General features: G+C 36.3%; 1 protein-coding gene across 8 annotated transcripts in view; it reads left to right on the top strand.

The window, feature by feature from the left end:
• Nucleotides 1–13,972, top strand: part of si:ch211-200p22.4 (phosphatidylinositol-binding clathrin assembly protein) — a 120,227-nt gene extending 106,255 nt beyond the window's left edge. For all 8 annotated transcript variants that reach the window (XM_055007669.1, XM_055007673.1, XM_055007672.1 and 5 more), the window contains 3 exons: nucleotides 2,014–2,070; nucleotides 3,471–3,587; nucleotides 8,270–13,972. In XM_055007669.1, the coding sequence (XP_054863644.1) occupies nucleotides 2,014–2,070; nucleotides 3,471–3,587; nucleotides 8,270–8,284 (189 nt within the window). In that variant the 3' untranslated portion in view covers nucleotides 8,285–13,972. The remainder of the gene's footprint in view (nucleotides 1–2,013; nucleotides 2,071–3,470; nucleotides 3,588–8,269) is intronic.
• The last annotated feature ends 1,966 nt before the right edge of the window (nucleotides 13,973–15,938 follow it).

The raw sequence follows: 15,938 nt of genomic DNA, 5'->3' as shown, positions 1-15,938 counted from the left end.
CTTACAATGCAATAAAATATTATAGAAAAAGTTAACATAATAGGAAATATAATATTATAAAGAAAATAGAATATTATAGAAAAATAAAATACTATAAAAAATAGAATATTACAGAAAAGTAGAATATTATAGGAAAATTAAATATTATAGAAAATAGAATATTTTAGAAAAATAGAATTTTATTTTAAAAAATAGAATATTATAGTAAATGGAATATTATACAAAACTTGGAATGTTACAGGGAAATTGACTATTGTAGAAAAAATAGAATATTATGGAAAAAAATTATATTATAGAACAGTATAATAAACAGAATATTGTAGAAAAATAAAATATTTTAGTAAAATAGGATTTTATAAAATACTATGAATATTAAAGAAAACATGTAGTAAACTAAATAGAATATTATTGAAAAATACGATATTATACAAAACATAGAATATTACAGAAAAATAGAATACAGAAATAAAATAGAAAAAATAAAATAATGTAGTAAGTAGAATATTTTAAAGGAAATACAATATTATAGAAAAAAGAATACTATAAAAAATAGAATATTATAGGAAAAATGTATATTGTATAAAAATAGAAAATTATAGGAAATATGATTTTATAGAAAAAATAGAATGTGATAGAAAATAGAATATTTTAGAAAAATAGAATATTATGGAAAAAAATGAATAATATAGAAAAATAAAAATACTAGAACATAATAGAACAGTATAACAAACTGAATTTACAGTAGAAAATAGAATATTATAGAAAAATAGGATTTTATAGAAAAAAATGAATATTATAGGAAAATTGAATATTATAGAAAAAATAAAATATTGTTGAAAAAGTAGACTATTATAATAAATAGAATATTGTAGAAAAATATAATTTTATAGAACAGCAGGAATTTATTTAAAAAAATAGAATGATACAGAAAATAAGAAGTAAGAAAACATTCCAATATTTTTTACTGCAGTTATGTTAAAATAAGGAGAAACACTTTCAAACAGGTGTTGTGTTTATTTACAGACTGTTATGTGCTCAGTTTAACTTTTATACGTCAATTAGCACATTAGTTTAAACCATTAAGTAAGGTGCATGATTAAAGGATGTGTCTTTGTATTTTTATCCATAAAAGCCAAATGCATCTCTTTACATGAGACTGCTGAGATAATAAACAGCTCGACGTTGCAGCTAATTGCAGCGTTGCCAGGAAATATTGTGTTTTTATTTGTCTCTCAGTAAAACATCCAGCTCTGGTCGTAGTTTCGGTACAGCCGGAGTGTTACAAATGCCACAGTTGTCTCATTTATGGTGATAGATTAGAGCGCTGGCTTCCTGCAAGCTACTGCTTTTAATGGCTTTCTGAAAACTGCGGGACTTCCGGGTGAGGGGGGTCGGACCTGCAGCGAGAACTGAGCAATTAAATGTGGCGTTGGGGGTCGAAGGAGTCGCGCTGCTGTTATCCTGTAACATCTGCACACACTGAACCCCTCTAGTGTGTTTACTGTATAACCCTCGAAACCGTGAAATTACTGCAGATAACTTATCCACATCTGCTGATATTACGGCCTCGGTTGTGCTGAAGGCCCGTTTTCAAGCACAAGTCTGTGAGCTACGATGCAGATACGCAACCACAAATGGCCACAATCAGCTACAAACAGCTACAAACAGTCCGTCACGTTGGATCTGAAGCCACTTCAGCTGGAGTGGATTTGATTTGGGGAGTAAGCGGGGCGCTGCCCTATCGAGCCGACCCTTTTAAAGCAGCGGTAATGATCGCTCCCAGCGGGACTCCACTAAGTACCCCTGCAGCCCGCCGCGTTGTAGCGCTCCTAATGTGCACATGCTTCAACATTAACAGTATTTATTGTGTGGAAACAGCTCTGAAGACACTGAAATGCAGTATTCTGTGCGCTCGTTCGTATGTTTTGTGCTGTGTTGTGGCCGCTAAAAGCCATAAAATGTGTAACTCAGGTGTGTTATTTTGAGTTAGCTGACTTTGTGTTGTGCCTCCAGGCTCCAGCTCCCATGGCTTTCCCCATGACCACACCGCAAGTGCCTGTGTATGGAATGGTGAGCGTTCAGCTTCACACATATCAATGCAGAAAAAGGTGTTTTCATGTCATGTTTTGTCAAATCAGCAGTCAGTTCAAAGATGATTGCTACACATGTAGTTTCTTTCTTCTGTTTCTTGGTTTGTTTTGTGTCTTTTTGCCGTCTCACTGTCTCTTATCAGCTCTGTCGGTCAAATAAAGGCGATTAAATCCTCGTAGTAACCCCAAAACACACCATTGGTTTGAAAAGCTTCCTGACTTTAAACTTCATAAAACGAAATTATACAATTTATCAGTGCCGGAAAGAAGTAAAACAAGAAGAATCTGCAACGTTTCAACTTTACGACTGTCTTCAAACACATCATGTGAGAAACAGATAGATTGATGGTCCCTAAAGTGCTGGTATCCACAGAAATGTGCATAATATTCTAAAAACGAATATTATAAAAGAAATAGGATATTATAGAAAAATAAATATTACAGGAAATAGAATATTATTGAAGAGAATGTTATAGGAAATAGAATTTTATTTTTTAAAAATACAATATTATACAAAACAGAATATTATAGAAAATCAAACATAGAAAACATAGAATAGTATAAAAATTGAATATTGTAGAAAAATGTAGTATTATTGAAAAATGCAACATTATGGAAAAATAGAATATTATAGGAAATAAAATATTATAGAATGATATTACTTTCTAGAAAACAGACTATTATAGAAAATTAGAATATTGTGGAAGAGTAGATTATAGAAAATAGGAAATTATAGAAAAATAGGATATTAATCCAAAATTAAATATTATAGAAAATAAAATATTACAGAAAAATGGAATATTATAAAAAAATCTAATATTATAGAAAATATAATAATATAGAAAAATATATTATAGAAAATAAAATATTACAGAAAATGCAATATTATGAAAAATATATAATATTAGAGAAAAATACAATATTAGAGAAAATATAATATTAAATAAAATATAATATTATTATTGGGAGAAAAAAGATTTAAATCAGGATATTTCATCATAACCACTATATATCCACTAAACTCATACTTTAATTTGGTTACACTGGATTCTATAAAAAAGTAGTAATAATTCTGCAGCTCCTCAGCACCACTGTGCTAAACACAGCATTTAATACTGGTTAATTACAGAACAAAAAAAGAAGTTTTGTCTAAACTGCAGGCTGTGTTTACAAAAGAAAGACATTCAAATATGAGCAGTAAAACATTTTATGTTCTCTAGTGTTTGTAACACCTGAAATTCAGCTTTTTTTAAATTATACTTACATGTTTGTTGTACGACAGAAGATATTTTTCTGTCTTTCTGAGCCACAGTGAGGAAAAATGTGACAGGAAGTTCTCAGGTTTAACTCGTGTTTCATTCTGTGTTTTTCTAACTTCAGGTTCCTCCTCAGATGGGTCAGATGGGCGGGGTTCCTGTGATGGCTCCTCAGCCCATGATGTACAACCAGCCTGTTCTCAGACCCACCAACCCCTTCGCACCGATGCCCGGAGCCCAGGTAGCCCCACAGACACAGCGTTTATTAGTGGTTAATTACAGACACACTGTTTAATACTGGTTAATTACAGACACAGCATTTAGTACTGGTTAATTACAGACACAGTGTTTAATACTGGTTAACTACAGACACAGCATTTAGTACTGGTTAATTACAGACACAGTGTTTAGTACTGGTTAATTACAGACACACTGTTTAATACTGGTTAATTACAGACACAGCATTTATTAGTGGTTAATTACAGACACAGTGTTTAATACTGGTTAACTACAGACACAGTGTTTAGTACTGGTTAATTACAGACACACTGTTTAATACTGGTTAATTACAGACACACTGTTTAATACTGGTTAATTACAGACACAGTGTTTAATACTGGTTAATTACAGACACAGCATTTAGTACTGGTTAATTACAGACACACTGTTTAATACTGGTTAATTACAGACACACTGTTTAATACTGGTTAATTACAGACACAGCATTTAATACTGGTTAGTTACAGACACACTGTTTAATACTGGTTAATTACAGACACAGCGTTTAGTACTGGTTAATTACAGACACTGTTTAATACTGGTTAATTACAGACACAGCATTTAATACTGGTTAATTACAGACACACTGTTTAATACTGGTTAATTACAGACACAGCGTTTATTAGTGGTTAATTACAGACACAGTGTTTAATACTGGTTAACTACAGACACAGTGTTTAGTACTGGTTAATTACAGACACACTGTTTAATACTGGTTAATTACAGACACAGCGTTTATTAGTGGTTAATTACAGACACAGCGTTTAGTACTGGTTAATTACAGACACACTGTTTAATACTGGTTAATTACAGACACAGTGTTTAATACTGGTTAATTACAGACACTGTTTAATACTGGTTAATTACAGACACAGCATTTAGTACTGGTTAATTACAGACACACTGTTTAATACTGGTTAATTACAGACACACTGTTTAATACTGGTTAATTACAGACACAGCATTTAATACTGGTTAATTACAGACACTGTTTAATACTGGTTAATTACAGACACAGCATTTAATACTGGTTAGTTACAGACACACTGTTTAATACTGGTTAATTACAGACTGTTTAATACTGGTTAATTACAGACACTGTTTAATACTGGTTAATTACAGACACAGCATTTAATACTGGTTAGTTACAGACACACTGTTTAATACTGGTTAATTACAGACTGTTTAATACTGGTTAATTACAGACACAGCATTTAGTACTTGTTAATTACAGACACACTGTTTAATACTGGTTAATTACAGACACACTGTTTAATACTGGTTAATTACAGACACTGTTTAATACTGGTTAATTACAGACTGTTTAATACTGGTTAATTACAGACACACTGTTTAATACTGGTTAATTACAGACACTGTTTAATACTGGTTAATTACAGACACAGCATTTAATACTGGTTAATTACAGACTGTTTAATACTGGTTAATTACAGACACTGTTTAATACTGGTTAATTACAGACACAGCATTTAATACTGGTTAGTTACAGACACACTGTTTAATACTGGTTAATTACAGACTGTTCAACACTGGTTAATTACAGACACTGTTTAATACTGGTTAATTACAGACAGTGTTTAATACTGGTTCATTACAGACTGTTTAATACTGGTTAATTACAGACACACTGTTTAATACTGGTTAATTACAGACACTGTTCAACACTGGTTAATTACAGACACTGTTTAATACTGGTTAATTACAGACACACTGTTTAATACTGGTTAATTACAGACACTGTTTAACACTGGTTAATTACAGACACTGTTTAATACTGGTTAATTACAGACAGTGTTTAATGCTGGTTAATTACAGACTGTTTAATACTGGTTAATTACAGACACACTGTTTAATACTGGTTAATTACAGACACTGTTCAACACTGGTTAATTACAGACAGTGTTTAATACTGGTTCATTACAAAATGTTTAATACTGGTTAATTACAGACACACTGTTTAATACTGGTTAATTACAGACACTGTTTAACACTGGTTAATTACAGACACACTGGTTAATTACAGACACATTGTTATCACAGATATCAGTGGATCGTTTAATGCTGGTTAACTAATACAATATAAACCCACATGTTGAATAGGAAAAGGTCGAGTCGTGTAACATGATGGAGAATCAGGAAAAACACCATTTACGCTACACAAACCATGTTTCTTTTGATTTATTGATCACTTTTACCTCTTTCCATTCATCTTCTACGCATTTGTTGCTATGGAGACGACTTTTTGACACATAAAACACTATTTATGAGTCAACTCTGTCATATTTTTTTTTAGCGATTTAGTTTGAAATTTTACATTTTTAATGCAATAAAATTGAAAAATGTAAAAAAACATCGAATGTTTCTCAGTGATGTAATTTAACTTTCATTCACACAGTTGATAGTTTGTGGATCTGAGCTGCCTCAAGGTTTGTTTTCATATGTGAATTATCATCATCTTTAATAATTTAAAAGTTAAAAATGTCTCATTCTAATTTAGGTAATGACAGGAATTTACCAGGTTCTTCTATTTTTATTTTTATATCAATTAGGTTCAATCAAAAACAAAAATATGTGATATATGGTTCAGTATTTATACGTCTGGATGTGAATGTTTTCAGATTTACGTTTCAGAGATTTAATAGATTTTTTAAAAGCATCCTCTTCCTTTTTTGGGACATTATTATTCATTTCTGTCATCGTTTTGTTTTTTTTTTAATTATTATTCGCTATGTTGTTTGGAATATCAGAAAATGAGCAAAGTATTTTTAGATTTTTTAGTTTTCTGTAACAGAACAGTTCAGAAACCAGAAAATGTTCAACTCTAAAAAGCTTAAATGAGAAAATGACTTCCACTACAGGCCAAAAGTTTGGAAGTGAGATCAAATTTGTACAAAAAAAGATGATAGTTTCATCAGTGCAACAAAATAAACCTGATTATTACATAAAGAGTCACTCATCAGAATAGATTTTTACTGTGATTATCAGATATTTTATTGGTACTGTTGAGATTTATTGGTATTTTGTATGCAAACTCTCAAAAACCAAAGAGCTAAAGTGAATAATTCAAACTGTGATTAGTTTTTTTATACTTTTGCACTGAAGTTGTGACTCTTGTAAATCTGCTCAACTCTAAAACTAAAGCCTTCTTTTCGTATGTTAACATTTATCCAGCAATCGTCTGGTAACATCGACGTATAGCTGAAGGTAAATGGTGCATGGTCCAGATGTTTGGCCTGTGGTGTAAATAACTTAAAAATGCTTGTTGGAGATGAATCATTTTATCACTGGATGTCTAAAGTATCGACCGTTTCCTGCATTTCTGGGCGTTCGCTTTTATTGTTCAGTTTTGAGTTTATTGGTATATTCGGCGGCTCCAAGGACAAACGTCTCTCTGCTAATGAACACGTCTCCTCTGCTGGATTCATCTTTTCAGAGCGTTCTCTCTCGATCCGCTCACGGTCAGCGTTAGCAACCTTTTTGTTCTGAGGTCAGTTCTCTCATACTTCCTAAGTGTTCGGCAACTTTCACACTGAATTCAGTCTAATTGTGGAGCAGCTGATGCAACAGTTACACAGTGAAGCAGAAGAAAAAGAACATTCCTTTCATATGAGCCGAGGCCATTAGAAAACAATTAAAGTCTTTAAAATACTGATTGCAGCAGCTGTCAGATGTTATTCATTAGCAGGTCATTTTCTGAACATATAACTTGCACCAATGATCATGGTGTAGAACACACAGTGACTTTATCAAATCAATTCAGCTTTTTACATTTTTTTTTTTTTAACGGATTTTCTCATTTCAACTTTTTAGATTTGAACTTTTTCTGTTTTTTTTAACTGTTTTGTGACCGAAAACTAAAAAATCTTTGCATTTTTCACACGTGTAGTAAAAAACACAACTACAGAACTGAAAAATCAGCGATGAAATTCTAATTAAGCATTTCATCTGTAAAAAAAATCAATCGATGAATTGAGAGAAATGGTAATTCTATTGTTACAGCTTCTGAAAACGCAATAAAATGTCCCAATATAGGAAATGATGCTTTTATAAAACCTTTTAAATCTGAAAATATTCAGATACAGATGTATAAATACTCAACTGTATATCACATATTTTTGTTTTTGATTAAACTTCATTGATATAAAAACAAAAACAGAAGACCCTGGTGAATTCCTGTCATTAGCCTGTCATTACAATGAGACATTATTTACTCATTATTTAATAATAAAGACGATAATTCACAAGAAAATGAACATTAAGGCGTCAACTGTGCAAATGAAAGTTAATTACATCACTGAGAAACATTGGCTTTTTCAAATTTTTTAGTTTCATTGCATTAAATTTCAAACTAAATCGCTAAAAAAATGACGAAGTTGACTCATAAATGGCGTTTTGTGTGTAGAGTATTCGTCTCCATAGCAACACATGCATAAAAGATGTATGAAAATGGGCAAAATCACTCAATAAATCAAAAGAAACATGATTTGTGTGGCGTAAATGGTGTTTTTCCTGATTCCCCGTCCTGTTGAACGTCTCGAGACTCAACCTTTTCTGATTCCTGTTGAGAAAATCATGGTTTTTCGGAGTTCAAAACAAACAATTCATTCTTATTTTTTACCCCAGATGCAATTCATGTAATCCAGTCGGGGGGGAAGCAGAGTGCCAAAAGCGACAAAGTAACAGCAGAAGAAAACACACAAGAGGACGATCGGACGGACGGAGGAGTGATTTTCGATGGAGCTAAAGCAACTTAAGAGACGACAAGACGACCGACTGACGCCAAAAGAGGAGGAGATGACGAAAAAGAGGATGGATGGATGGATGGATGGATGGACGGATTGATGGACGGATGGATGGTCGTCATCTGAAACAACTCCCTGCATGCGTGCTAGCGTAGCTTCTCTGTTTCTTTGTGTTTTTAAATCTTGCCGATGGAGTGACGCCTAAGGAGAGGGGATGAGGATGAGGATGAGGATGAGCGAGAGAAAGACGGGATCGAGGAAACCCTACCTCTGGTTTTCAGTCGGGATGTGAATGTTCTCCGCTGCAGAATTAGCTTTATTTCATACTGGTGCTATTCTGTCCTCTCTGGGCCGCCGTCCGCCTGCAAAGGCATCTTGGTTGCACATCTGAGAGGACAAGTGTGTGTTCAACTGTGTGTGTTTGTGTGGAGAAACGTTGGCAGCAGTTGTTTCAGACGACCGACCGACCCGTCCATCCCGTTCGCTGACTGTCCGTCCGGCGAGACACTCAGAGGCAAATCTTCTCAAGTGTGTTTCCTGTAATTTTTCCGCTCTGTTGGGATACCTTTGTATTTTTCCCTTCGTCAACCTTTTCCTGAATGTCATCGGGGCTTTGTACAGCAGTCTATTGGAGCATCTGTTAATAGTAGCCGAGCATTTGTTGTTATGGGTTTTAAAGCTGAAGACTTTTGTTACTGCGCTTTCTTTCCCCCCTTCCTAAAGCTGCAGATGCACACAGAGAGCGACAAGCTAGTACCGTCCAGAGATGCCACGGCTGTTAGGAAAAGTTTTCTTTCAAAAATATTGGGTTTATGGCCTCATCACAGCAAGACATGATACAGCAAAATCAATCCGTTTGTCTGTGGGAAGCGTTTGGTTTGCTAGAAAGCTAAGCACTAACACTCATGCTAGTTGTGGGAGCCAGTTGTTTAGCTTGTTATGGCGATTGTTCTTTAATTAATTCTGTTAAGAGAGTAGCAGAAGCTCTTTAAACCTTCTGAACCCCCAAATTTGCCAACAGGTTTGGAAGTCATGCTATCTTAAAAAAAAAAAAAAAAAAAAAAAAAAAAAAAAGCCTAATTAACACCATTCATCAACTTTTGGACAGTCCTTGAACTACTCAACTGGAAAACCAAACCAAACCTGAGCTTAGAATTGTCATTTAATGCAAAATCACTTACTTGATTTCATCTGTTTGTCTGTGGGAAGTGTTTGGTTCACTGGAAAGCTAAGCACTAGCACTCATGCTAGTTGTGCTAGGCGGTTTTCTTAATATGGTAATTCTAACCCTAACCCTGGTTAAGGTAGCTTGTCGTCTGTCAGTTAGCAGCATGCCTGTTAGCTTGGTTGCTAATGTCAGCAAACTAATTCTCCATTTTTGTGCAGCAGATTTGAAGCTTGTAGAAATAGTCTTTAGTTTTACAAGTTTGTTCAATCTACCAGCCACTTTGGCAGATGAATAAAAGTTAATTTCCTGCCATTCTAACAACGAACCTGAAACTTTTTGAAGTTCCATGCCCCGTCCAGTCCAGCATCCACATATACTCCAACAGGTAATTAACACTGGATTGTGCACAAAGCTGTTTAGACAGCAGCTTTCGGTGAACAACAATGATTCAACCGTTGACTTTAAAGATGCGATTTTCCAAGTAGATGTTGCTCGTTATGACTGTTTGCTGTCCTAAATGTTTCTGTGATGAGGCCTTAAACCAGGTATACCTGTCCATCTTGAAGACAGTCAGATGGAAGAAAAGTGTGCTTTTTTCTTGGGCACTTAACAGTGTTTATTAGCATCATTAGCCCGGCTGACAGCAGCTGGACGACCTGTGTGTATCTGTTTTTCTGTCTTCATTAGCTCACCAACCACATCCAGACTTTAAAAGGTTTCTAAAATGAGAGCTTTTTCATTAGCTACCACCTCTTGGCAGATCCACGTTATGTGCCAGTGATTGATGACAGCAGCACTGAGTGAGTAAATGTTACTGAATCAAGTTGAATTCACTTTAAATTGCACTGAATCAAAATGAGTGGCTGTAAGTGCGACTCTGAGCAGAGAGCCAAAAAAAAGGACGCTGTACTGGCGGCGGCATCGTCCTCCATCTGCGGCTCCAACGAACTTTGGGGATCAAATCCGACTCATGCAAGAAGTCGCGGTCGTTCCTCAGCCAAAGCTCCATGAGGTCCACTGTTGGTCTCTCTGTGCATTCTGGTGTGTGTTACGTTTTTTTCCATTGAGGGCTATTTCTGAGGGTCAAATTTGAAGTCAAACTTGAGCCGACGGGTTTGACGCGAAACGTGCTCGATTTGTTTTTATAAAGAATATAATCAAATTTTGTTGCAAAAATGCACATGCAGAAATGTTGCACTTACGCGGCTCTACTGCCGCTGTAGAGCTGAGGAAGAGATTTGAAGTTTGTAGAAATGATAGGAGTTTTTGGGTTTGTTTAATCCACTGGCCACTTTGGCAGGTGTTATTTTCCAGCCGTTCTAACAAACGAACTTGAAGCTTTTTGTAGTCCCGTCCCCGGTCCCGTCCAGCACCCACAACCATCAGTGATAGTCGAGTATCATCGTCCACTCTGCTGTGAAATCTCTAGAATCTTGCTTCAGTCTCTCTAGTCTAGTCGGTCTATCTCTAGAATGCTTTTTTAGTCTGTTTCGTCACCGTGTGTGTAGATATGTTAAAAAAAAAAAAAAAAAAAGCTATAATAACCAGTTCCTGTTTAGACTGTCTTTGCCCATCCATCACTGTCGCTGTTGGATAGATTACCGCTCTTAGAAGCTTCTTGTCGCAGTCTTGTGTTAGCTTAGCCTCCACCTCGTCCTCTCCTCTGCCGGCGTCTAGACTCTATAGCTCTATTATCTCTCTCGGTGTCTCTGTCTTTTAGCTGTAGATGAAACCTTTCAGAGGCTCTCAGGCTTTGTGGTTTGCTCTTTCTCCTCGCTGTCGCCATCGCTCCAGTGTTTGGTAGATCACGTCTTACTTCCTGTCTCGACAACGTCTGCCTCTGCCTCAATGTCAGTGGCCTACAAACCGTCTCTGATGGGACCCCGACAGCGAATCACATGATGTCCAGGTGTTTTGTGAAGAATCGGAAGAGACACACGGTGCTTTTCTAGAACAAAGTAGTCAACAAATGGAAACGAGCTTTAGTTCAGTAGATTTCAGCCGCAGCTGGAAGGTTTGACGGTCGACCAGCTCTCGTTCAGGGCTTCTTATGGAGTTTTTTGAGTAGGAAACGTGTGAATCCACTAATCAAGTTCAGTTAGACTTTAATTATGCTTTCGTGCAAACTTTTTTGCAGAGAAAGATGTCATTGGTGGTCGCAAAAACCCCGTAAAGCTCAACAACATAGTCGTCTTCAAGCAGGGAACTAAACTACCCTTCAAGGCACTTAATACCATCTTGTCCCATCCGTTCGATACGTCCAAATTCTTTCTTTCTTGGATGGTTTGTTTGCAATCAGTCACAGTTTAGTTTTCTTTACGTTGTGGTTTCCCTGAACGTCGCTCCAGACAAGTATTATACAGAAAAACTTACAACTTGAGAAGGAAATGCAAAATTTAGCTTTCAAGCCAAACATGACTGAACGGAAATCAGATTTCTGGCGTTTTTCTGGATGAACTTCCTCCGTCCTCACCGTCCTCTCCGAGGAACCTTCCAAGTCCCAAGTTGGACACTCATGAAACTATTCCCTTAATGGATGCTTCTGCTTTGGCACCAACATTTTTAAATCCTCTGACAGCTGCCTTACTGTCTCTAATCTCGTGTGATGAATCGGCGCTTCAGAAAGAGGAGTCGCTGCCATGGCACTGATCCAGAATCAGGTCATCGCAGCTCCCGGATCTTTAGGTAATCGATCACATCAGACTCCTGATGTTCGTATTAACCTCATTTGAAAACTAATTTGGCCAGCTTTGGTGTGAACAACGGCGTTTTGACTGCCAGAATGTTCATCGGTGACTTTTTTTTTTCTTTAACGCTACATGTGTTCTTCTTCTTGTTCAGTTATCGGCTTTTCTTTCCATTTTTTTCCACATTTCTCTGCATGGAATCCAGTCCTGCCTGTTGCGACGAGGTTTTCTCTGTCTGTCTGTCTCAAGTGGTTTCAAAATGTCCAGACTTCAGGGGCGTAGAAACCGAGACCACCATGGGTTTTGGGTCTCTTAAACGTCTCCTTTAGTGTCGATGTAACTGCCAGTAATTACTACAGCTTTATCACGTAGGTGGTTTTGTTATCCGGGGAGGGGTTTGGCCGAGCATGCGGGCTCTTTTTCGGCGCTTCCCTCCCTCAAATTCAGACTCTTTTTCTCACATTTACAGCTGGGAGTTTCCGACCACTGTTCCCTGGTCCGTTTGGGATCAGTCCAGGCAGCCTGGCGGCGACGTCACGGAGTTTCTCTCGACTTTAAAAGCTGCTACCGCCTCTCTGCATCGTTGTAGCATGAATCTAGGTGGAGAAGGATCGACAAATAAACCTTGATGTCATATTAAATCGTCTGTTCTCTGCTAAGGCCAAGTGTGTCAGAGAGCAGGACTCTTCTCTGGCCAGCCATCTCTCTCTCTTTCTGGGGTCAGTGAGTGCATGGTTGTATCGTTGTCAGTGTTTGTTGTCCTTTTTTTCCAAAAAGCATGATATGACAGTGATGGTGATGATGATGATGATGATGATGATGAATCCTCTCCTCTTGTTGTCCCCGTTTTCAAACCGTGTCGTCCGTCAAGCCGAAGGGATCGTACTTGACCAATCGTTTGCCGTCCGCGACAGCAGTTCCGTCACTCGTGAATCTGACGGATGTTTGCGCTGTCGATAAATGAGCCACTGTAGCAAAAACGGAGCGCCAAACTTTATTTTTTTGTTTTGTTTTCCTTCTCCCAAAGATCTTACGTTCGTTGCTTGCAGCACACGTCCTCGGCGGCGGGTTTGTGGCCGGAAAACCCAAAACGACAGAAACAGAGAGAGAGGCCGTTTAACGGATAAAAATTTCCTCATTTTTTTTTTTTTTTTGTCAGTGAGTTGGTGTTGAATCAAAGATCTCTTGTGCACGTTCTGTTTTTTCTACATCTGTGTTTTTTGGTAAGAACCCTCGGATTGCTGCCTCACTTATACTGTATATAGAGAATTACAAACACTCACGACACAGAGCTTAAAGACATAACCTGCAACTGCGTTATTTTCCTTTACCCTTTATTTTTCTGGAAGATATTAGTGTTCCTACAGCGGTATACTCTGATTACCACTCGGTGGGGGCGGGCTAACAGACAGACCTCCCCCATACATCAGGATCAGCCATGAATTCTCAACGATGCCAAATGTTTTCGGAGCAGAGTACACCTTTTAATCTGTCTGTCTCCTCCCCCCCATCTCTCTTTGTACATTTTTTTTTCTATTTATTTAAAGCAGAAATATATGGATTGTATCAAGCATGGAAAGGCAAACAAATGTTACAGTTGACAAAAACAAACAAAAAAAAATCACAGGCTTTTATTTTACAGCAGTATATTTGTTTATTCTAGGGATTTGTTTTCTGTCTCTCTCTTTTTTTTGGAAGAAATAAAAAGTCATTTTCCATTCCTAAACAACTGCCTGCTTTTGAGTTTTCTTGACAGTCGCCGAAGGAGCTAAAGCTTCATCTGTGAACCTTTAAAATATTCTCACACGATAGAAATTCAAGGTCCTGAAATGTCAAACAGTGGAGCCTCTGACTTTTAATTGCAGCACTGCAGGGCTTGTGAATGTGTTTTCTTCATTCAGATTCTTTTCTAGTGAGATCTCAACCAACCCAGTGCACATTTCACCTGTTTTGATGGAGCTCGTCATTCACTTATTTATTCGATGTTAACACAATTCTGGATAGTGAGGAGCTGGGCTTAAATAAGGGAATGTAGTCACAAACCAGATCACGTTTAACTCCATGTGTTTGCACAGAACTAGCGCAGAAATATGTGAAATAAACCCCAGAAATGAATCCTAAAACAAGAAACTATTAGCTTAATTCACGATTTCAGCTAACTACCTACTCACCAGTACACTTATTCATACAACACTACTGCAGTATTCACTCTGAAATGAACAAGTAACTCTTTAAAATGCGTAGAAAGCTTCAAATGTACAGCATTCAACCAGTTTAAAACAACACACCAGCAGCTGAGAGAATGGCAAAGATGCTACATGTAGCATTTTAGCATCAGTAAATTGATCTGTTGAGAAAAATACTGTGACTGTGATGCCACTCATCGGATTGTAAACTTTGAAGACCGAAGGATATGACAGATGCTGATTTGGAAGCGACCTGTCAATCACAAGGTAGCTCCGCCCTAAAACATACCCCACTTTATTGTCTATTTTCTTCTAAATCGGACTAAAATTTACAAAACTACCTTCATGCCATGTTGGAGGAGACTTTAAACTGGTCACTGAGATCATCAAATCTTCAGGTAAATATTCACTGAGGAAATAAACCGACTTTTCGACTGTTATACATTATTAGATTTTTTTTGCAACTGGAGGAGTCGCCCCCTGCTGGGCATTGGAGAGAATGCAGCTTAAAAGCACTTTTTTTTTCATTTTAAGCAACAGATGTGCTGTTAAATGTTTTAAAATACTTTTCAAATAGCTACTTAAAGGTGCTATGAGCAGCATTTTTATCCTGAATCAGTGGTGAATTTAGTTTAAGATGAGAGAGTTAATTTACTGAAAATTAAAATTATTATATGCTTGAAATTAGCAGGAAAACTGCTGCACTGAACACCTGAATACATGATATTATATAAATATAAGTTCATCTGTAAAGGCATGTGGAAAATATCGATATTAACTCAGATTTTTCTACTAATCAACCACGATACATTGAATATTTCTGTATTTTAGAGTGTGCAGTATTCACATTTTTCTTATTTCGATCATTTATATTCCTCCACCATGAACTGAATAAATAATTTTTTTAAAAAAAAACAATGCAACACATCGTATTAGGAAGGCTTTTAACTTTTGAATAAATGTGAATTTAACCAACGTTTGGTACTAATAAGGTCAAAACACACCCCGCTTTATCGTCTGTTTTCCTTTAAATTGAGCTAAAATTTCTGAAAATAACATCCTGCTGTGTTAGAGGAGACTTTAAACTAGTTATTGAGATCATGGAATCTTCAGGTTAATGTTCACCAAGGAAATAAACCGACTTCTCAACTTCCAGACGTTATTTGATTAGTTCTGCAACCGGAGGAGGTGGAGAGAATTCATCTTAAAAGCACTTTTTTTTTCATTTTATCTCATATTTTTCCTCAAATCATCCATGATACATAGAAAATTTCTGCATTTTAGAGTCTGCAGTATTCACATTTTTCTTATTTTGATCGTTTATATACAAATTTCAAAAAAGAATGCGACACATCCTATTATTAAGGCTTTTAACTGGTGAATAGATGCGAATTTAACCAACATTTTGCACCACTAAGGTCAACAAATCACCATACGGGGCCATTTTCACTATGTTTAATTGTATTTTGCCAACAGGAGCGTGCTTGTGGATGTAAATAGGACTTTTAG

This window comes from Amphiprion ocellaris, chromosome 23 (assembly GCF_022539595.1).
Source record: "Amphiprion ocellaris isolate individual 3 ecotype Okinawa chromosome 23, ASM2253959v1, whole genome shotgun sequence".
Lineage (NCBI taxonomy): Eukaryota > Metazoa > Chordata > Actinopteri > Pomacentridae > Amphiprion > Amphiprion ocellaris.
The sequence above is the reverse complement of the archived record's forward strand: the minus strand, read 5'-3'. Positions and strand labels throughout refer to the sequence as shown.